This window comes from Malaclemys terrapin, chromosome 1, assembly GCF_027887155.1.
Source record: "Malaclemys terrapin pileata isolate rMalTer1 chromosome 1, rMalTer1.hap1, whole genome shotgun sequence".
NCBI classification, from domain to species: domain Eukaryota; kingdom Metazoa; phylum Chordata; order Testudines; family Emydidae; genus Malaclemys; species Malaclemys terrapin.
In genome coordinates this window covers 70101359-70124003 of record NC_071505.1, presented here as the reverse complement: position 1 = coordinate 70124003, position 22645 = coordinate 70101359, and the positions used below count along the sequence as shown (strand labels likewise).

Genomic DNA, 22645 nt, shown 5'->3' with positions numbered 1-22645 from the left:
TGCCAACAGACTCCAGTTGTGGTCAGGCAGGATCAAACCGGGGACCTCTGGAACTTAGTGCATGAGCTTCTACAGCATGAGCTAAAAGCCAATTGCCTTTTAACTAAGGCTGTAGAGCAGACTCATTTAACTCTCTCTAAGGCCTGGTCTACACTGGGGGGTGGGAGGGAAGGGGATTGATCTAAGTTATGCAACTTCAGCTATGTGAATAACGTAGCTGAAGTCGACATACTTAGATCTACTCACTGCGGTGTCTTCACTGCAGTGAGGCGACTGCTGCCACTCCCCCGTCTACTCTGCCTGTGCCTCTTGCGGTGATGGAGTACAGGAGTCGACGGAAGAGCGCTCGGGGGTTGATTTATTGCATCTAGACTAGACGCAATAAATCGACCCCCGCTGGATCAATCACTGCCCGCCGATCCGGCAGGTAGTATAGACATACCCTAAGTGGTCTCAATGCCACTCGATGGGCCAGAACACCACACCCAGAAGGTGTGTGGATTACACTAGTATTAGAGACAAGATGAGTGAGGTAATATATTTTATTCAACCAGCTTCTGTTGTGAGAGATACAAGCTTTTAAGCTTACACAAAACTCTTCTTCAGGTCTGGGAAATGTACTCAGAGAGAATGTCTACAATGCAATTAGACACCCATGGCTGGCCCTTATCAGCTCACTCAGGCTCTTTGGGCTTAAGCTAAGGGGCTATTTAATTGGGGTGTAGACATCTGTGGATAGGCTGGAGCCTGGCTCTAGGACCCGCCAAGGTGGGAGAATCCAAGAGATTGGGCTGCAGCCCGAACCCAAACGTCTATACCACAATTAAACACAATGTCTACACTAGAAACCTTACAGTGGTACAGCTGCTCTATGCCGCTCTCCTGAGAGCGCAGAGCTCTCCTGTCAACATAATTAAACTGTCTCCAATGAGTGGCGGTGGCTATGTTGGCGGGAGAAGCTCTCTCGCTGACACAGCACTGTGCACACTATGACTTATGCTGGAGAAACTTGCAGCTCAGGGGCATTTTTTCCCCCACACCCCTGAGCAACATTAGTTTTGCCGACATAAGTGGTACTGTAGATATGGCCTTAGCCTGAGTCAGCTGGCACAGGTCAGCCGTGGGTGTCTAACTGCAGCGTAGACATGAGTGTCACAACTAAATACAAAGTGGAACATATCTGTTTTAACTGCTTATGCTAAACAATTTCACAGGATTATTCAATGTGAAGTGGCCAGAAGGGGGAAAGCTGGGGTGGGTGTTAATGGGTTATATATCAGGGGTGGGCAAACTATGGCCCGCGGGCCAGATCTGGTCCATCTAACATTTCTGACCAGCCTGCCAGGCTCTTTGGCTGCCCCCTCGCGATCTCCAGTCCTCTAAAAGTCCCGCAGTGCAGTGGGCTGCTCAGGCACGCTGCTTGCCTGCAGTGGCCCCATGCCGCTCCCGGAAGTTGCCGGTTGCTGTTGGCATGCCTCTGCCTGCCCCTGGCAGGGGCGGGGGGAGGGAGAATGGGGAGGTAGAAGTGGCTCCATGTGCTGCCCCCACCTCCAGCACCGTCCTCACACCCCAAGCCCCTGCCCCAGGTCAGAACTCCCTCCTGCACCTAAACTCCCTCTCAGACCCTGCTCCCCCTCCTGTACCCCAATCCCTTGCCCCCACCTGGAGCCCCCTCCTGCACCAAATTCCCTCCCAGAGCTCCCCCACCCGCACCCCAATACTCTGCACCAGCCCGGAGCTCCCTCCTGCACCCAAATTCCCTCCCAGACCCCGCACCCCTTCCATTAATATAGTAGAAATGTGTGGCTCGTGACAACTTATCAAAATTTGTTGAGTGGCCCTCCAGCGAAAATTATTGCCCACCCCTGTTATAGATTGTTGTAATAAGTCATAAATCCAGTGTCTCTATTCGGTCCATGATTTTTAGTGTCTAGCAAAGTTAAGCTCCCAGACTGGTCTTTTGAAGGTGCTGTGCAGGTTTCTTTGAGGATGTGGACTGAAGGTCTGATAGAGAGTGATCTCTTTGTGAAAAATGGTCATCCACAGGTGATATAATGTTTTTGTCATTTTTCTGTGTGAGTTCATGCAAGAGCATAGTGATTGTCTGCGTTTTACCCACATAGTTGCTACTGGTGCATTTAGTGCATCGTGAGGTACACCACATGTTGTGATTAGCATGTATAAGATGCATGGATCTTGAAAAGTATGTTGTAGGGGTGTTGATCAATCCCCTTGCCCCTAGCTTTTTCCCCACTCCGTTCTTCTGGAGAGGTGTTCACTGGACACTTCACCTTGAATGGTCCCTTGAAATAAATGTTAACTACTTATGCTAAACAATCTGTTCCACCTTATATTTAGCTGTGACACTGAGTACATTTCCTAGAACTGAAGAGCTGTGTAAGCTTGAAAATTCGTCTCTTTCACCAATAGAAGTTGGTTCAATAAAAGATATTTCCTCCCCCAACTTCTCTCTTTAATATCCTGGGACCAACATGACTACAACAACATTGTATTCAGCTAATATTAAGTTAGTCCCATAGTTAAGTACATTAGGCACTCAGGTACTACTGTGATGAGAGAGACACAAGAACCTATGCAGAATAGAGCAGATTTTTATGCTTCCATAAATGAATCTGGATTACCTAATTTATCATCACTTTCAACCTCATCTCATCATTTTTTGAACCTAATATAAAGATTTACACACGCTACCACCTCATTAAATTTAAACTACAATTTTATTTTGTTAATTAAAACATCATGAATTTTAAATTTAGAAAGCAAGACCTGCACACTACTTGCAAATAGAGACAAGGGAATATGTAAGATAAATGCAGAAACAACCTTTTGATATTGCTATGCTTTTGTTTCACAACAATTTACTCTTATTTCTCTGTGCTAAACAGCAAGTGACAACATTTGGAAACACACAGGTAACTCATCCTTGAAAAAGGACATAGCATTTTTTCCCCATCATCCTCAAAAAAATCTGTAGTATTTTTACCTTTTTCTTTTGTTCTTCTGTGGCTTTAATGATTCCTGGGTCTGATTTCCAGGATTTTCCAAAATTGTAGAAAAGTGCAACACTATTGGCAAGGAATGGAAGATGTATAAAGAGAAAATTGAGATGTGTTTAAAGTCAAGGAATCTAAAGAAGTTCAAAATGAAAAAGATTACAAAAAGACCAAACCAGGCTGAATTATTAACATCTGTCAACTTGAAATAAGATGACCAAGAATCATTTTGTTCTAAAAAGTTGCCAAAATCAACGACACTTAAAATAAGCACAAAATATTGTGTCGTAAGGACTTCTATTGTACTCTATATTCTGTAGAAATTCTCTTAAGGCAGTTTGATTGCCTAACTCTTTATAACTATTTACACTGTGTTAAAATATGAATTATCATAATTCAGTTATTCCGATCTGTTCTTTGTTGTTTTTAATTTAAATTCCATATAGTATTATCTCCTTAAAGTATTTCCTGATTTCACAGTAAATATCCAGAAGTTCTATTTATAAGATGCTCATTTGACTGCTTATGTCTCCATTGTCTAAAATTCCAGTTAAATCACCAAAAGGAATGCTTTTAACCATATAAGGGATTGTCTAATAGAGAATGATGTTACACGGCAGTAATCCCTCAACCTATGCTCATTTCCAAGATGCTCAACTCAGAGTTTATACACTAATTTGAAATCTCTCTCAGTGTAAAGCAAATAATTGAAAAAGCAAAACTGTCGAGTTTTTTGCGTGCTGTTTGAAACATGATCCTCCTATAAGCGAATACTCATATTTCGGACCAATGAAAGCCATTTTAAAATATATAATCTAATACCTATAAAATAAGAATTCTTAGTATTCCTGAAAGTGTTTATAAATTCAAGAGCAATATAAATACAAGGAATAACCACTAGTTTAAAAATGTTTCCTATGCTAGGATATACACAGCTTTACAGTGGTTTAAATCATAGAATTAATAGATTTCCTCGTAACAGGCAATAATGAGCATGAAGTACAGCACTTCTGAGGGACCCAAAAATCTGGCATGTTAGTGTACCAATCCTACTAGCATGTACATGAAGTCATTGACTTCAGTTGTCATTGGGATTACCCATATGAGTAAAGTTTGTTATTTATGTACATTTTTGCAGCATTAAACCCTGAATATGGATTGATAACTATAGTGTTTTACATGGCTGTATGTACTAAAATTGGCACCTGAACATTTTATGCATTGATAATCTATAAAATTTTATGTAAGGAATTTTATGGAAAACTGAGTTTCATTTGTTGTTGTTTTTAATGGCATGGAAAATGAGATTTTTGGAACTGCACAGTGTATAGCGGATTATGAATGCTGAGCCGGACACTGATTTTTTAGAAGATAATCAGCAAACAAGCAGCATTATCTAAAACATTCTACATCAATATACAGACAAAAATATTCAAAATAAAAACAGGAAAAAATGATATGGGGTCCAATTCTCATTTATCCTATGGTGCCTTTGCACTATGCTGGCAATGTACAGGGGCCTTGGAGCGTAAATGTAATTAAGGCCTCTTTACACTGCTGGACACGCTAAACTGCCACGTCTAACAGTCTAACACTGCAATAGCAGGCATAAGTGTGCTAGTTTGAATCTAGCAACACAGCTAAAAACCAGCTGTCAAGATGTGGTGGCATGGGCTGTACAGGTCTGCCAGAACCCTGGACACGTACTTATGTTGCCTGCGACCGAGGCCAGGCTCTGTCTCTTCACTGCTATTTTTAGCCATACTAGTTAGATTAAAGATAGGGTGGGTATGCCTATCTGAGCTGCAATCACAGCTTTGACTGCAGTGTAGACGTACCCTGAGAATCAAGCCCATAGTATTTAAACAACTGTTTGCCGAAATGAAGCATGTTTGATTAATTCTGTATGTCTTGTGCCTTATCATATCCTAAACAAACTTCCTTGCTCTGATTCCGTTCTCTGAAGGAAGAAACTAGTTGTAGATTTGAACTGTAACCGAAAATGTTTGATAAGCTAATTTTAATTTTTAATAATGTGCTCCACACGGTAGCCTCTTAGCATTTTAGCTCACTATAAAGACTAATTAAGCTTGAATATAACAAGCTCTTTTCAGTAAATTATAACTCGCATACCCCCATATACACCATAACTTACTATATGCCCTACTGCATTTGATCTCTACTGATTAAAAGTTGAGTTTAATCTTTTTTTACTAACTCAGTTTCTTGCTAAATGCATTTTTTGAAATTAGCTCCTGCCAAAAACAAGTTCACTTTATTTATATAGCTTTAAGGGTTTACATGGTCTCTAAAATACTTACTATTTTCACTGATATTTGTGTCACAACAATAAAAAAAAGCAGAAAAATACATGAAACATCTTCTATTTAAAATCCCTTAAACAGACATCTGCTATGAACAATAAGGTACAATTGAAAAAAAATTACATGATTCATTCCAAATTACTAAACGTCATGTCTAGACTGCTAAAAAGAAATAGGCAAGATGACAATTTATTTTCTGTCCAGTAAAATGGTTTTATAACCTTCAGTTTGTGACCTTACTTTTAATCCACTATATTAAATCTACTGTGTAAAATCTGGACAACATGTTCCTATGACCAAAAAACTGCTCATGCACCCGGGCCCCACGGGCAGTAACCCAGAGATTTTTTTCTGCATGTTCCTCTCACCCTTCACTCACACAGATTATATGGATAGAACTTAAGGATACGTCTACACTACAAAATTATATCAACCTAAGTTATGGCAATGTACAGCCACCACAGTAATTAAATCGCGTGGGCATATCCTCACTACGCTCCTTGGGTCGTGGTGCGTGTCCTCACCAGGAGCACTTGCACCAATTTAACTGTTAGTGTTTGGCATTGTGGGACGGCTTTTGAAAGGCAGAAACAGTCAATGTAAGCAATGCAGTATCTACACTGACACTGCATTGACCTAACTACATCAACATTGACTCTATGCCTCTTGTGGAAGTAGAGTTATTAAGTCAGTGTAGTGGGAGAGTTACATCGGTGGGAGCAACATTTTAATGTAGATGCTTACAGAATTAGGTCGACGTAAGTTGCCTACATCAACCTAACTCTGTAGCGTAGACCAGGCCTAAGAGTCCTCAGATAAAATGTCAAAGTTCAGCCCCTCCCTTGCTATCTTTTATTAGGAGGACTCCAGAAGATAAGTGCAGCATTGAGAGGGAAACCATCCTCGGGAAGACAGAAAATAGGCCATGTGCATACTGAAACTGAAAGGAAGGCTGAATGGGGAAGTAGCATTATGGATGAATGATAAGAGGGTGGGAGTAGGTCAAATCTCAGCAGAGAATTTCGGGAAAATGAAAACAAGGAGCAAAGAAGTGAGGTGAACAAACAAGAATCTGAATGGGGGAAGGTTGTGCTGACAGAGGCAATTCAGAAGCCTCATGGGGAAAAGGGCAGGCACACCCTGGACAGCAGAGTAACTTACTTCAAGGAAGACCTATGTCAACTTACAGAGCTTTTAGGGACACCAACAGTGTATGTGGAAAAACACATGAAGCTTTGAAACATTTACAGTACAGGTGACATTCTACCTGGAGGCAAAGCACAGATGGCTGGAGCAGGATGAAATTTTTTGGATGAATAGTTTATTTATCAGAAAATGCAATTTCAGGTCTACAAACTATTTGTGAATTCAAGTCAAGTTCATGGACTAATTTTGATAGAACCAAAAGAGTCAAAATGCTTTGTTAATGTCAAAATTAAACTTTTTGTTTGGACTTTTAGACAGACATTTTCACAACAGCAAGCAAAGGATTCACAAAGATGGTGTCTTTCCCCCCATAAGCGTTAGCCCAGTGGTTAACATGCTCTTCTGGAAGGCGGGGAGACTCAGGTTCAAGTTCACACACTAACTGATGCGGAAAAGGAATTTAAACTTGGGATTCCCACATCACTGGAGAGTGCCCTAGTCACTGTGCTAAGGGATATTGTGAGATGGGCCTTTTTCACTCTCCCCTCTGGAAGCTGTTTTACTTTTTATAAAAAAAAAAAAAAAAAAAAAGGAGCTTATATGGGAGGCCCCACCCACCTCTTCCCCGCTGCCACTTTTATTTGCTTGCTTTCATCAAAATGCCTGGAAGTCTAAATGAAAATTTTCAGGTTAAAACTAAACATTTCCTTTTGACGTTACCAGAATGTTTTGTGTTGAAATTTTTCATTTCGGTAACATTAAAACATTGTGATTAACTTTTTTTTTTTTTTTTTTCCAATTTCTACACACTGAAAAATTTAAACAACTGTTTTTGGATCAAGCTGAAACTATTTATTTTATTTATTTTTCAAAACTCCCAGTGAACTCAAAACTCCATTATCTGCCCAACTCCAGTTGTGGCCTCACTTCTTTTCAGTCCTAACATTTTCCTCACTCAGACCCAAGTAGAAAGAAGTTCACAGCTGTATAGGTGGCTGCAAAGCTGAAGCATAGCGTTGGCAGCAATTCCCCCTCTGCAGATTTCCCACTCTGCAACTTTCTATGCAGTAAAGGGTTCCAGAAATATTTAGGTCTTAATCCTAAAGCAAAATACTAAAATGAACTTAACCACGACACCTCCCCGTTTTCATTGTGTGAGACAGAGTGCAAAAATCCATGATCCATTTATTACCTTACTACAAAGCAACACCTTTCACTGTAATTATCAGAGCAGTTTGAGCAATTATGATTGTCCCATTAAAGTGACAGAATACATAGAAGGTGATGTGAATATTTGGTTAGCTAAGTTTGATCCAAAACTACAACCCATTTAGTGGCTTCAATTACATACAAATTGCTGTTAATTTACAACTACATATCAAGCAAAATATTGGTTGGAACGAGAGCTATAAATTGAAAGGGGAGGGAGAGAGAGAGAGAGAGAGTGTGCGTGCGTAAGGGTATGTATATACACACAGACATATAGGACACTTCCCCAGAGCATTCTGAACAAATCCAATTACTCAATAGGTCTCAAAGCTACACCTCCATAACTAGTAGCTTTTTTGCCTTTCTGAATGTAAGTCTTCCTTTGTTCTTTTCTTGGATTTGTCTCTATAATTTTGACTGTATGTACGTGTGATGCCTTCATTTTGTAAAGTTTTATTTAAAAAAATTATGATCGTCTTCTCTGTTCAGCTATCAGCATTAACTCGCCAGTAGAAATTTGGGGAGGGATTTTCAAAAGCATCTAAGGGAGCTAGGGCCTTAACTCCCTTTGAAAGTGAATGAAAGTTGTGCCTAACTCCCTTAGCTGATTTTCAAAATCCCACATTCGGTCATTATGACATGAGAGGATATCAAAGGTGCAGAAAGGCATAAAACTGACAGTCAGTTTTTAATTGGACTAGTGATTGCCATTGATTTGTTTTTTTGATTTACCAGTAAAAATTGGACTAGAAAGGCAGGTCTGCTGTATAAACAAAAGGATTTTTCAAGCAGCATTTCTTGAAATCGACTTCATATTGTTCCTAATTATTTCAGAATGATGAAGCCAGACCAACTGTTGTAGTAGGGTGCACACATGAAGTGTAAGATCAATATATGGTGGAAAATGAAACTTATCTGTTGTTCAGAAGCCAGATAGCATCACGTTCAATTTTTGGCAAATAAGTGCCCAAATGCAGAACCCTTTTCACTGATGATGAACTAAATCATCTCAGATTTGTTTCCCTCTCCTTACAGGTTTTCTTTTGGTTTTTCTTTAGTTGTTTACTTGTTAGATCTTCACTCGGGAATTACATGCTGACTAATAACGTTCACTGTCAAATAAAAGTAGTAAATACAAGAAACTAGATCGTATTATATTGATTTTTAAAAAGTCAAAGTTGCAGATCATTAACAGTCATTTTGACATTTAAAGGTAAGTGCCAATAAGCCTTTGCAACAACCTCATTGTATTCAAAAGTGACACGGTGAAAACAAAGGTACTATTAGTGTTTTTTCATTAGGGATGACAGTGTTTTGTGACAAGCTAGTTGAGAGACTGAGTTCTGTAAGCTGTCATACGTTAATTGATAATTTTAAGTTAGAAGTCATTGTAATAAGATGCCAAATTCATTCTAGTTCTTCTGGCAAATTGCCCTGTAGCTTTATTGAAAAAAAAAAAAATTACATGCCTGCTTTATTTTTGTAGCATAAGACAGAGAACTGTGGTCAGAGTAAGAATCTTTATATTTTTACAGCTTTACTTGATTACTTAAAGCAGAGCACAGTACTTCTTTATTCTCTGTAGTGTGGGTAAAATGATATCTGATGAAATTCCTCGTTGTGACAGTTTTCATGAAATGAATCTGGCAAGTTATTTTATTCAAAAACACTTCCAAAAGGATTCATTACACATCAAGTTGCTTTATGGGGACTTTCAATGCAATAATATTAAGTAAAAAATAATACTTTGCATTTCCATATTGCCTTCTATCTAAGGATCTCAAGATCTGTTTAGTTTTCATTATCTGTTATATTTTAAATTTAAATTAATTGCTGAAAGTGTTATAAAGTAATATTTAATATTCCAGATATGATTTATAATAAGCATTCTTATTTATATAGATAACAATTCAGTATATACAATTCAATGTCCAGTTAAGGTAATATAACTTTCTACTTCAGAAGCCAAGTGAGTCAAGTAAGAGGACAGAAACTGAATATCATGACAAATATTAAAAAACTAAGATTAACAGCTGATTGTCTGCAATTTCAAGGTAGTCACATGAAAAGTGAAGCAATTTATCTAAACCACAAGGTCACACACTTTAGGCTTTCCGTTGCATCTTAAACAGTTAAAACTGATTGGTTTGTTACAATCTCTGTCTGATGTGGCAGGAGTGATCACACCATGCAAACAAAATCTGTGTTTATTTTTGTGGAAATGAACTAAAACAATTAAAAAATAATTTACCTGAAAGTACATTATTATAGGAATATGTGATACAATGGGTCCCTGGTATACGCTGGGCTTGTGTTCTTGAGAAGGGCGACAGACACCAAAACGACATATAACGTGGACCCACTGGTAGAGCAGTGGTATAGGCAGGAGGGGATACTTGGGTCAGCAGTGGAGGGGTAGGAGTGATCTGGCCAGGGGCTCTTGGAAAAATGCGTCCCTGCACCACCACCCGCTCCGCCCCCCCGCCTGGTGCTCGGAGCTTGCCCTACTCCGCCAGGTGCTCCTACCGGGAAGCAGGGTCAGGGTGCGCGCTCCAGCCAGGGAGCAGGGGTAGGGAGCTTGGAAGCCCCTGTAACCTGACAACTCCCTGGCAGGAGAGCCGGGTGAGCGGAGTGGGTCAATTCCCCAACCCCGCTCCATGACTGGAGCGCCAGAGCTAGGCAAACCCCAGTGCCCCGACCCCGCTCCCCAGCTGGAGCGCCGGGCAGGCGGTGTGGGGCGAGCACTGAGGGGGGAGCAGAGTCGGGACTGGGGAGGGGTGTGCCTGTATGTTAAGCGGGTGGGCTGCGGCCCACCTGTGGCTACACATAGCTGTCACTCATCAATAGGGGAACGTGTTCCGATTCATGTAGTTCCCGATCCGCATATCAGTCGCTTGCAACTTATAGTACTGCAAATGACGGATATGCGGATTGGGACAGATGTGTATCGGAACACGTTCCTCTATTGATGAGCGACGGATATGCAAAACAGCGGATAAGGGGGAGACGTACATCCCCCCGTAGTAAGAGAAAATGGCTCCATGTGTCCCACTGTGTCTTTTTTGTGTTTACAAGTGGAATTTCACCCCATATCTGTTGTAAAAATACAGGACATACAGTAGCGTATGAATAATAAAGCTGTTCGTGCAATCTCTTCTCAAATACAGCTGAGCAAGAGGTTTGCAAATAATCCCTAACAAATGTCAGAATGCTCTTTTATAGTAATAGTTTTCCAGGATATCTGCATTTCATATACTAAAGCGTTCACAGTATCATTTTTCTGTTTAGCCATAGCATGCAACTGATTTTAAATATTTCTAGCCTCTCTTATATACAATGCAAAATTTATAACTTAAAGCAGCTTACAGAATGTGAGCCAAGTTAATTCCAGGCCAAAAGAATTTTGTTGTTAAATTTCTCCACTGATATGAAAAGGCATTCCTGTTTGTATATTTTAACCTGACAAAGAAAGGGACCTGAAATTTCTTTTAAAATTGATTGATTTTGAAGGGGAAAGGGGAACAAAGATACTGCGTGCAGCACATTATTTCATAAAGGTGATTTTTTAGTAACAGTGCTGAATGCAAGGTAGTTCATCATGCTTTTCAGATACAAATCAAAGAGCCTTCTAAAACTTTACAGAATGTGCACTGTGCTTAAAATTTTTACTGTGTAGCTTCCATCCTTTCCATATTGTATCTGGAAATAATAATAATCAAATTGCATAAAGCAACATTATCCAGCTGATGTGTATTCATTTGCTTTAAAGAGGATTTGATCTACACGTCTGCTTCCATTTTCACAACAAAGCTACATAATACCACAGCCAGTCATTTAATACAATAATCAGATAAAACAGACTTGAAATTCTCTTTCCCTTGAGTTGCACAAACATTTTCTATTTGGTTCACACTGTTTTATGTTGTATAGATCATCCATTGCAGATTCTCAGTATGTTCTGAGGTAAAATAATTTGCCCAAAACATTCTAATATCCAGCATTCATTCTTCTCTCTACCTTTTATACTAGATGTTTAATTTCTACACTTACAGATGAGGAGGTTACTTATCTGTAATTGGAGGTTCTTCGAGATGCGTGGTCCTTCTCTGTATTCCACTGAGGCTTTACGGATGTGCACCATGCGTTCGGAGCTGGAGATTTTTCTTGTAGCAGTGTCTATTGATCCGCACATGTGTCCTTGGCTCACCTCATGGTTCCGTCCGAGGTGATAAAAGCTGGGGCAGACTGACCGCGTCTCCAGTTCCTTCTCCATTGCAAATCCAACAGATCCGCAGCAGAGGGGAAGGAGGGTGAGAAGTGGAATACAGATAGGGACCATACATGTAGAAGAACCTCCAGCTACAGGTAAGTAATCTCCTCTTCTTCGAGTGATGGCCCCTACTGTATTCCACTGAGGATGATTAACAAGCAGTATCTAAGTCGGAAGAGGGTGCAAGGATGAGAATGGTTGAGCAGAGGACAGCCGTGCCGAATGAGGCATCCGTCGCAGAGTCCTGCACCAAGGTACAATGTGTGGCACAGGTATGTACTGAACTCCATATGGCCACGTTACATATATCCTGAAGCAGCACATCATGGAGGATGGCTGTGTTCGAAGCAGTGGAGGCAGTATTGATCTTGCTCACTGACCGAGAAGGAATGTGGGCAGAAGGTACAGATTTTAAAGCCTGGGTCCAGTACCCGCACGTGGGTACGGTAGTAGGAGAAGAGGGGGTATTCACAGGGATCCCCAAAAGGGCCAGCAGGATGGATCTGGAGGGTGCTGAGGAGGGCCTCATGGTGCAGGAAACCACTGGCTCTGCAGCGGCTGGAGTGGAGGATACTGCCATGATGTAGAAGGCCTCCGTTGGTACTCGTAGTGGCAGGAAAAGATGGATGGTCCCTGACATTCATTTAAGTCCTCCGAACATGAAAACTCTAAGGCTGGTTCACTGGTGGAATCGGCAGAATTGTGTACACCGTCAGAGTGGGGAGTGAGCAGTGGCTCAAATGTGGCATGTCTGGTGCCAGAGATAATGTCTTCCTGTGGAGACCTTGGCTCTCCCAGGGCAAACACTTATTGGAGCTCTGGCGCTTTTCCCAACCTCCCGGGAGTAAAGTCCCTGGAACTGGAGCAACAGTCCTACCCAAAGCGGATGATTCTCTGGCTCTGAGGGATGCTGATGTTGACTGTGTGTGCAGGTCTGCACTTGATACTAGTGGATCCATTGATTTATGTGGCTTCTTTTTGTGTGTGTGCTTTAGTGCAGTCCGTCCCCATGACTGGAACTCATGGAAGGAGTCTCTCCCTTCTTAGGCTTAGAGGAAGACTTAAAACCTTACCTCCTGACTAGGCCCTGGCACAGGGATCACAATGGTGGTACTGCCAGTGCCTGCCTCGGATTTTGGAATTAGAGGTGCACTCCTGGCAGCCTCAGGCCAATGTATGGGGGGAGGGGAGGAAAAGGGAGGTTGTTTGGCCAGGGTCCGAATGAGGTCTCATAGCGACTTCCATGAGGTGCTTCCATAGCGGAGAGCCTGGCATTCTCAGGTATGACTTGGGAAGGAGTGGCAGATACTGCACCTGGATGAAATGTGGGCTTCTCCCAAGCAGTAGAGGCAGTATTGATCTTCCTTGTTAAAACTCTCCAAAAAAGGAGCACCAATCCTGCTCCTAAAACTAAAGTTCACAATAAAAACAATAAAAACGGTAAAAAAATTTAAAACTAATTATGAACAACTGTATATTTTTAAAGTGCATCACATGTAAGAGGACACTAATAGTTCCAACCCAGATGATGCGGTGGTGAGAAGGAACTGGAGATGCAGTCTATCCGCCTTGCCCTTTATCACCTCGGATGAAACCATGAGGCGAGCCAAGGGCACATGCACAGACTAACCGACACTAGTGGTTAAAAAATCTCCAGCTCTGGATGCGTGATGCAGATATGTAAATTCTCAGTGGAATACAATAGGGACCTTTACTCAAGGAAGAATTTAATGTTATAGATCTTTGACTGATTATGTTAGACAATATTTTAACACTTTTTAAACAAGATTCTCAGAGATTTTAGGCACAGTGGCACTCAAACTTGCATGTTTACATCCTAAGAGACATGAAAGGCTCAAAAATAAAAACAAAATTTGCAATACTGCTTTTTAACCTCAATGTTTGGCTTAAATAATATCTAGCAGTAACATATCATAATTTAAGCATGAAAAAGCAGTGGCAATCAAAGGTATATCAGTGACTGCAGTGATATTGGATTTTCCAGCCAGTATCTTTCATAAGCATTACATTCACTTAAAAATACTTAAAACTAGAAGCATTAAGTAAAAATTAAACAGGTGTTAATAAAATGTGTTTGTTGATTCTGTATTCAAATGATAAAATATTATTAAAATGTGCGATCCCAGAGAAAGTAGAACAGAAATTTAACTCGATTAATATGGTAAACTGAATTTTTGAGAAAATCTGACTCAATTTCTACTTTCTTTCTGAACATGGTAAGTTTATGTCTAGGCATATCTAGTTATACATTCTGTCCAGTGGCTAATATTTATAAAGATGTGATGTTGGCAAACCCCAGCAATTATAATTATTTTCACAGAATGTATTCTGTTTAGTTTCACAAGCTGTATGTAATATTTTATTTAACACGTTTTTGAAGTCCATATAAAATGGAACTTGCAAACTACTTAGGAATAGCTAGTTATGGCTGAACTGCCAGTAAAAATGACACCAGAAGTGATAAATATGAGTGAATAGGGAAAATGAAGTTATCTATTTATCCTAGGAAAAGCATATATGCTACTTAAGTTTAAAGACTATAGGTCATGGTGAGTTCACGTAATTATAATCTTTTTGGAAACATATGGCCTTGACATGTCTATACAACCACTTGCATTTCTCTGCTAAAGAAATGAGGGGGGGAAAGAACAGAAAGTTTGGATAGACATTTTCAAGGAAAAGGTTTGAGGAAAACATTGTTACTGGCACAAAGCAACAATGTAATTTTAAAGCAGTACAAAAATAACCATTAAGATTTTCGATTACTATGGCATAGTAAAGTTCTATTTTAACAAAACCAATTAAGCACTAAGAATTTTAAATGGTTGTAGCTATTTTTAAGTTACAATTCATTCTTTACTTTTGAGGTCATACTTAGAATTCAGCACTGATGTTAAACACATACAAATCACTAAAATGAAAAAGTTATATTACTGAAAACAAGAAAAAGGATATCATTCCAAAACCAGAAAAACCATGTCACATACATCCAGAATTTAGTTGCCAGGTATATTCCAAGAGGCAGTGCACTATGCATAGAGTGATCAAAGAATGATCTGTAAAACAGCAGAAGTGATGTTATCACACAGTATGTTCTTTCATAAGTCATTGAAATTCAGTATCAGCACACATGAAAATCCTCCTTTTATGTAACACATTAAACAACAATTATATCTCCATATACTGTTAGTAAAAGATTTTGCTTCTGGAGGTCTTCAGAGCCTGGAGAAGTCCCATTTTTCAAGTTGCCCTGATGCAGAAGGATGGATGAGAGGCAGTTAATGTCACTCCTCAGATGGTCAAAGTGGCAACAATGGAGTAATATAAGACACAAGGGAAGCAGGGCTGATATTAATCTTTAATCAAACATAACGTTAATGTTTTATTCTATCCCTAGGTCAATACATAAACTCTTACAAAACCAATTTTAAACCTAGTCTAAAATAAGATGTTAACAGTTGGACTCAATCTGCAGAATAAGTCTTGACTCAAATGACTGGTCCCCATTTTCCTCTGTTTACAGACATCATATCATTTCCTGTTCATAGATTCCAAGACCAAAAGAGACCACTGTGATAATTTAGTCTGACCTTCTACATAACAGAGGTCATAGTACTTCTCCAAAATAATTCTGAGGTATGTCTTTTAGAAAAACTTCCAATCTTGATTTTAAAATTGCCAATGATGGAGAATCCACGACAACCCTTAAACTGTTCCAATGGTTAATTATCCTCACTGTTAAAAAATTATGCCTTATTTCCAGTCTGAAGTTCCAGCTATTGGATTGTGCTATATCTTTCTCTGCTAGATGCAAGAGCTCATTATCAAATATTTTTCCCCATGTAGGTATTGATAGACTATGACCAAGTCACCTCTTAATCTTCTCACTGTTAAGCTAAATAGATTCAGCTCTTGGAGTCTATTACTATAAGGCATGTTTTCTAATCCTTTAATCATTCTCATGGCTCCTCTCTCAACCCTCTCCAATTTATCAACATCCTCCTTGAATTGTGGGTACCAAAACTGGACACAATCCAGCAGGGGTCCCACCAATGACAAATACAGCTCCTACTTGGGATTCCCGTTTATGCATCCAAGGATTGCATTAGCCCTTTTGGCCAGAGAATCACACTGTGAGCTCATGTTCAACTGATTATCCACCACAACCCCCTAATCTTTTTCAGAGTCAATGCTTTCAAGGACAGAGTCCCCTATCATGTAAGTATGGCCTGTATTCTTTGTTTCTAGAGAGAGAGATTTACATTTAGACATATTAAAATACGTTGTTTGCTTATGCCCATCTTACCAATGACCTGTTCTCATTATTTACCATTCCCACAATTTTTGTGTCATCTGCAAACTTTAACAGTGATGATTTTATGTTTTCTTCTAGGTCATTGATAAAAATGTTAAATAACATATGGCCAAAAACTGATCCCCATGGGACCCCACTAGAAAACATACCCGCTCAATGATGATTCCTCATTTACAATTATATTTTGAGACTTATCAGTTAGCCACCTGAATTTTATAAATTACATGTGTAATCAGTGATTAGGCTCTTCACTTTTTACCACAGAAACATCAATTAAAAAAAAATAAATAAAGAGGCATTCAGTCTTCTGTATAATCAACAAAAATCTTTGACTTGATTATTTTGAAGTTGCTCACACAAATGTCATGTTGTCTTAATCAGTGACTCAAAATATTTTTAGTAGGATAACATGCTTACTTCATATGCCACTAATACACCATTTTAGAACTGTTGATGAAATGGAGAAGTCTTAACAAATGTTTACTCTAAAGCCACATGCTGACAGCAGTTAGAAATCACTGCTAAAGAGCTCACTCAGCAATATTCACATTACTGTTATTTTAATAGAGTTTGAAGTGAATTCCTAGCCAAGAGCATGGATAGCAGTTGTGAATTACATTTACACAAGAGATTCCTATGTCAGAGGTATTCAAGACACCCATATAACACAAAATATATATTTTTAGAACTATCTAAAAAAGGAAACATATATGCCTTGTTTTCCTCAGTCTATAGTTATAACAAAAATGTCTGTTTTCTTCTATCTCTTACTTTTCTCTCATTACAGCTTCAGGCAGAGATTCTTAACAGAAATATTATCAGAAGGAAAACAGTTAAGTCAGTTTTCCATTTCATTTAATTCACTTATTTCTATGACAGGAAGCTAGTTCTCCAATTAAGCCAAAAAGAAATTTAAACACTGCATATAAGCCAGCTAATTCTCAAGAGCTGTCCTGAATTCCAGCTAAGAATATCTATGAAAACATTTACCATTGGAAAACAATCTCAACTATACATATTGTGACAGGGTCAGGCCAGATGGCTACAAGAGAATGGTTGAAGGTAGTTATATTAGTTCCAGCCTAAGCAGGTCCCTTTTCCCTGGGTAAGATACCAGATACTATTCCAGAACACTCAGGAATTTTCTAGAACTAATTAAGGCAGGCAGGCTAATGGACACCTGTAGCCAATTGGGAAGCTGCTAGAATTACTTAAGGCTAATCAGGACACCTGGTTTAAAAAGGCTCTCACTCCAGTTAGTGAGGTGTGTGTAAGGAGCTGGGAGTGAGAAGACATGCTGCTGGAGGACTGAGGAGTACAAGAGTTAACAGACATCAGGAGGAAGGTCCTGTGGTGAGGACAAAGAAGGTGTTGGGAGGAGGTTATGGGGAAGTAGCCCAGAGAATTGTAGCTGTCGCGCAGCTGTTCGAGAAGGCATCTAGACAGCTGCAATCCACAGGGCCCTGGGCTGGAACCCGGGGTAGAGGGCGAGCCTGGGTTCCCCCCAAACCTCCCAACTCCTGATCCAACACAGGAGGTTCCACCAGAGGGGAAGGTCTCTGGGCTGTTCCTTGACCCACATGGTGGATCAGCAGAAACTGCTGGGATTGTTCTTACTCTTTTTCACCATACTGGCCAGCGATGAGGTTATCTAAGTGAACAGCAGATTTGAGCCACGAAAGTGGCCAAACTGAGGGTTACTGTGAATCTCTGAGGCAAGCAAAATCCGCCAATAGCGCAGGACCCACCAAGGTAGAGGAGGAACTTTATCACAATATAAAATAATGGAGTCTAAAATAGCTGTTACCACTCAAGAAAGAGATCTTGGAGTCATTGTGGATGGTTCTCTGAAAACATCCTCTGAATGTGCAGTGGCAGTCAAAAAAGCTAACAGAACGTTGGAAATCATTAAGAAAGGGATAGATAATAAGACAGAAAATATCATATTGCCTCTATATAAATCCCTGGAATGCCCACATTTTGAATACTGCATGCAGATGTGGTTGCTCCATCTCAAAAAAGATATATTGGAATTGGAAAAGGTTCAGAAAAGGGCAACAAAAATGATTAGGGGCATGGAACAGCTTCCATATGAGGAGAGATTAATAGAGCTGAGACTTTTCAGCTTGGAAAAGAGATGACTAAAGGGGGATATGATAGAGGTCTATAAAATCATGGCTGGTGTGGAGAAAGTAAATAAGGAAGTGTTATTTATTCCCCCTCATAACACAAGAACTAGGGGTCACCAAATGAAATTAATAAGCAGTAGGTTTAAAACAAATAAAAGGAAGTATTTCTTCACACAACGCACAGTCAACCTTTGGAACTCTTTGCCAGAGGACATTGTGAAGGCCAAGACTATAAACAGGGTTCAAAAAAGAACTAGATAAATTCATTGAGGATAGGTCCATCAATGGCTATTAGCCAGCATGGGCAGGGATGGTATCCCTAGCCGCTTTTGCCAGAAGACGGGAATAAGTGACATGGATCACTTGATAATTACCCGTTCTGTTCAGTCCCTCTGTGGCACCTGGCATTGGCCACTATTGGATGACAGGATACTGGGCTAGATGGACCTTTGGTCTGACCCAGTATGACCATTTTTATGTTCTTATGAAAATTTTTTAGCCTCCCTGTCAGAGAATCGGTCTGTCACTGGGAAGTGGGCCATTCTAGGACACACCTCAAGGTTCCTCTCCACAATCCTGAACAACTTAAACAACCTTCCCACATCCTGCCTTCCATCAGACCCACATAAAATAGTCACCTTCCTCCAATGTTCTCTCTAATTTTTTCCATCCACATGCAGAATGAATTTTGTTATGTGCACCATATCGAGGTAATGTGCGGATGTGTGCCACCGGTAGAAACAAAAAACCTAGATATAATATATATTTTTAAAAAGTTACCATAGGGATAATTACTCCAGCCAGGAGAGGTTAGGCATTTTAGAACTCACTACTCAAACAATTAAATTTAAGTGTAAGAGAAATAATAATTATGAAATGCACAGATCAGTCAATTAATTAAAAGAACACACTTTGAAAGAAGTATCAAGAAGTAACAACAATAACAATACAAGTATGTGTTGGGAGGTGAGTGAGAGTCAGAGACATACTGTGTGTATGTGAGGGAGGGGGAGAGAGAGAGACATACTATGTGTATGTGTGACAGACATACTGTGTGTGAGAGACCGACAGACATGCCTTGCCCCTTAAAGTAGATTGGCACTTACCAGGCTGAAGCCTGCTTGTTCAGACAAAGCAGCAGCCACCAGCAAGCTCCCTCTGTCCCACTCCTGAGCCCTGTCATGTCCTGTTCCCCAGCTCTGTGGAGATGGGGTACGGGGCGGGGGGACACCCTGACATCAGCACACCCCTCCTACTCCCTGACTCTGGACAGCAAGCAGGAGGTTCCCGGGAGCAGCTGGCCAGGGGCTCCAATGCAGAGGGCAGGAGCAGCACGGCAGTGAGGGGAAAGGCACCTGAAGTGCATGGCATTTGATAGACTGCTGAATGGCCACGCAGCTTAGAGGGAATTTAGCCATCATCCACATCACACATTTACACCAAGGGGATTCCCTGGTGGGGATACTCATCTTTAGAAAAATCTTGCTTTATGATTAAAAGGGAAAAGGAAGATTAGTTTCCCTCCTCCCTTCCCTCCCCCCCCCCCCCCCAAAAAATTACTTCTGGGGTGCTTTATAATCAGTTTGTAAACTGCTAGGTTTCCCTCTTGAAATTAGCATGCTTCAATCAGAGTTCTGAAACAGAAATAAAACAGACACTAGGACTGAGGAACCCTATAAGTCTCAAAGGCAACTTTGGAGAGAATGAGAAGCTTACTGATGTGGAAACTGTGAAAAGTAAAAGTAATTATTACATGAATGCTAAATATATCTAGCACAGTATGTGTCCTACAAACTACCTACAGGATAGACTGAAAGGTCTTCCAAACATCTTTCTTAGGAAAACCAGCTACACATGTGTTTGCTAAACTTTCCTGAATACTTACTTAAAAACGAACTCCCAGATCAATCTGTAAGTTAAGAATTTAGAATGCTGCGTAAGCTTATCTAGACACCACCAGATAAATATTGTAGCAGTAATATTATATTGTAGCCATCCAATAAAATATTCTTTCCTTAAAAAATAAACAAGGAAGCTAAATACAAACAGGTTAATTTAATAACATTACAATTATAATGAATCAATAGAAAGTAAGGACTTCAAATGTAAAGGTATTTTGTACCCAAAATTTACATTGAAAGTTTTCTGTTCTAATTTGGTAACCTGTTGTTTGCTCTATGGTATTGAGACAAAATTGGTGTATCAAACCTGTATTAAACCTGAAAACTAACAAAATAATTGAAGTCTAAAGAGAAAACCCCTTATAATTATTTGGATTAATTAATTCTAGTTGTAATTTCCCATAATTTTAAGTGCCTGTGAAACATAGTATGGCAGCATTAATATTACAGAACACATTAACTTCTCTTCTTACAGTATATAAGAACCAGTGATAATTATATAAAAAGACAAAGAAACATGTAATAATAATAACTTGGTATACACCTGGTTTGAACTTTAACCCAATCACCAATTCTCACAACCTTTCAACCTAACTCATTCACATATCCACCAGCCTACTCCCACAAGCTCACTCACCTGTTTACCAAGACACCCAGTAAGATCAATCCCAGGTTCTGTTCTACTATCTTGCTGTCTGACCATCACCACTTTATCACCAAAACATTTCTGTCAGCTGCTAATACCCACCCTCCAATGGCTAAGAGAATATTCTTTATTACCTCTCCTTTACCCAGAATGGGAGAAAGAAACTTGTACTACATCCTTGACTTACACAATTATGTTTCTCTTCCAGTCAACTGTTATCCATGCATTAACTTGCTTTTCTTCTCAGTTTGTCTCAGATTCTCACTAGAAAGACAAGGTGGGTGAGGCAATATCTTTTATTAAGAGACAAACTTTCTCTTTACCAACAGAAGTTGGCCCAATAAAAGATTTTACCTCATTCACCCTTGTTTCTCTAATATCCTGGGACCAATACGGCTACAATAACACTGCAAACAACAATGGATCATATCCTTACTGTTATTTAAATTTGTTTTTAAAAAGAGAGGTTACTTACCAGTAACTGCTGTTCTTTGAGAGTGTCGCCTCTGTGTATTCACACTTGTGGGATTGGCACCTCTAGTCCAAGATAGGGGAGTCTACCAATGTCACTGGGTCTTTACTGACCCTGAAGCAGAACTGGAAATAATGGGTGTTGTCCTTGGTAATAATGAGACCTAGTTGGGACTTACTCCCTTTGTATAACAAATATTGCCAGGCTTACACCCAAGACATTTGTGCTGCTGTACAAAAATTCTGTTCAAATAATCTACCTGGACATAGTTTTTCTCTGGCAAATAAGTTTTGGTCTTGAACAAAGGGAGAGTCTTGCAGGTTAGGCAACCAGCTTTCAACTCCAGAACCATGATGTGTAGACAACTCCTAGAGAGTCCACAAACCTTGAAAAGACTGAAAAACAAGAAGAACATGCTAGTCCACTATGTGGAAATAACACTCTAAAGGTAAAGGAGGTGAGAAGAGAATCCCCCTAATAAGCTTGTGCTACTTTCACCTTTTGCATTTTCTATGAAACGAGACATAAATGGGTCAGGTGTAAGTAGAAGAAGAAGCAGTACCTTTGCTATCAGTCTTATGGAGGCACAGACATAGCCTGGATGGCAGTATCACCCAGTTACATTATTACGGAACACGTCTGTGGATCAAAGTCTAGATACTAGTGGAATCAGGGGCTCATTGCCACTTACACTATATACAAAACCACTTCAGGCAGTGGCTTATCAGAGTCAATCTGTTGAAACCTCAACACCAAACTCAATCAATCTAAATGGATCCAAAGACCAGGTAGATCTTAGGGGAGGGCAAGCAGGATGGTTGCCCTGGGTGCCAACTTTTGGGGGCGCCTCATCACTACACCTGTTCCCCCACCCCCACCCCAGCTGCTCAGGGGGCACCAAAAACACTTACAGTCCTGAGAGGAAAAATATCTAGGGCCAGCCCTGCTGAGGACCTAATGTCATTTATACTGGTATTGGATCACTTCAATGAGAAGTTCAGCAGAGTCCAGGATGCTGGATTCTAGTCACTGGACTCGGTCAATATGGATGGATCCAGAGATCTGAATATGCACCGAACCACTCCTAGTTCTCTAGTCTATGATGCCAAAATTTTGGTGCCAGCGCCAAGACTTCAGCATCAAATTAGATAGACCAGTCCAGATCTGTGGTACCAGAACCTTGGTACCGAATTATGCC

The 22645-nt window shown here is 40.1% G+C and overlaps 1 protein-coding gene across 1 annotated transcript in view; it reads right to left on the bottom strand.

Annotated features, from left to right (window-relative positions):
- Positions 1–22645, bottom strand: part of ZDHHC17 (zinc finger DHHC-type palmitoyltransferase 17) — a 123503-nt gene that overhangs the window by 32641 nt on the left and 68217 nt on the right. Inside the window, exons 10-11 of the mRNA XM_054027001.1 lie at positions 14940–15040; positions 3005–3129 (exon numbers count right to left, since the gene is read on the bottom strand). Coding sequence (XP_053882976.1) covers positions 3005–3129; positions 14940–15040 — 226 coding nt within the window. The remainder of the gene's footprint in view (positions 1–3004; positions 3130–14939; positions 15041–22645) is intronic.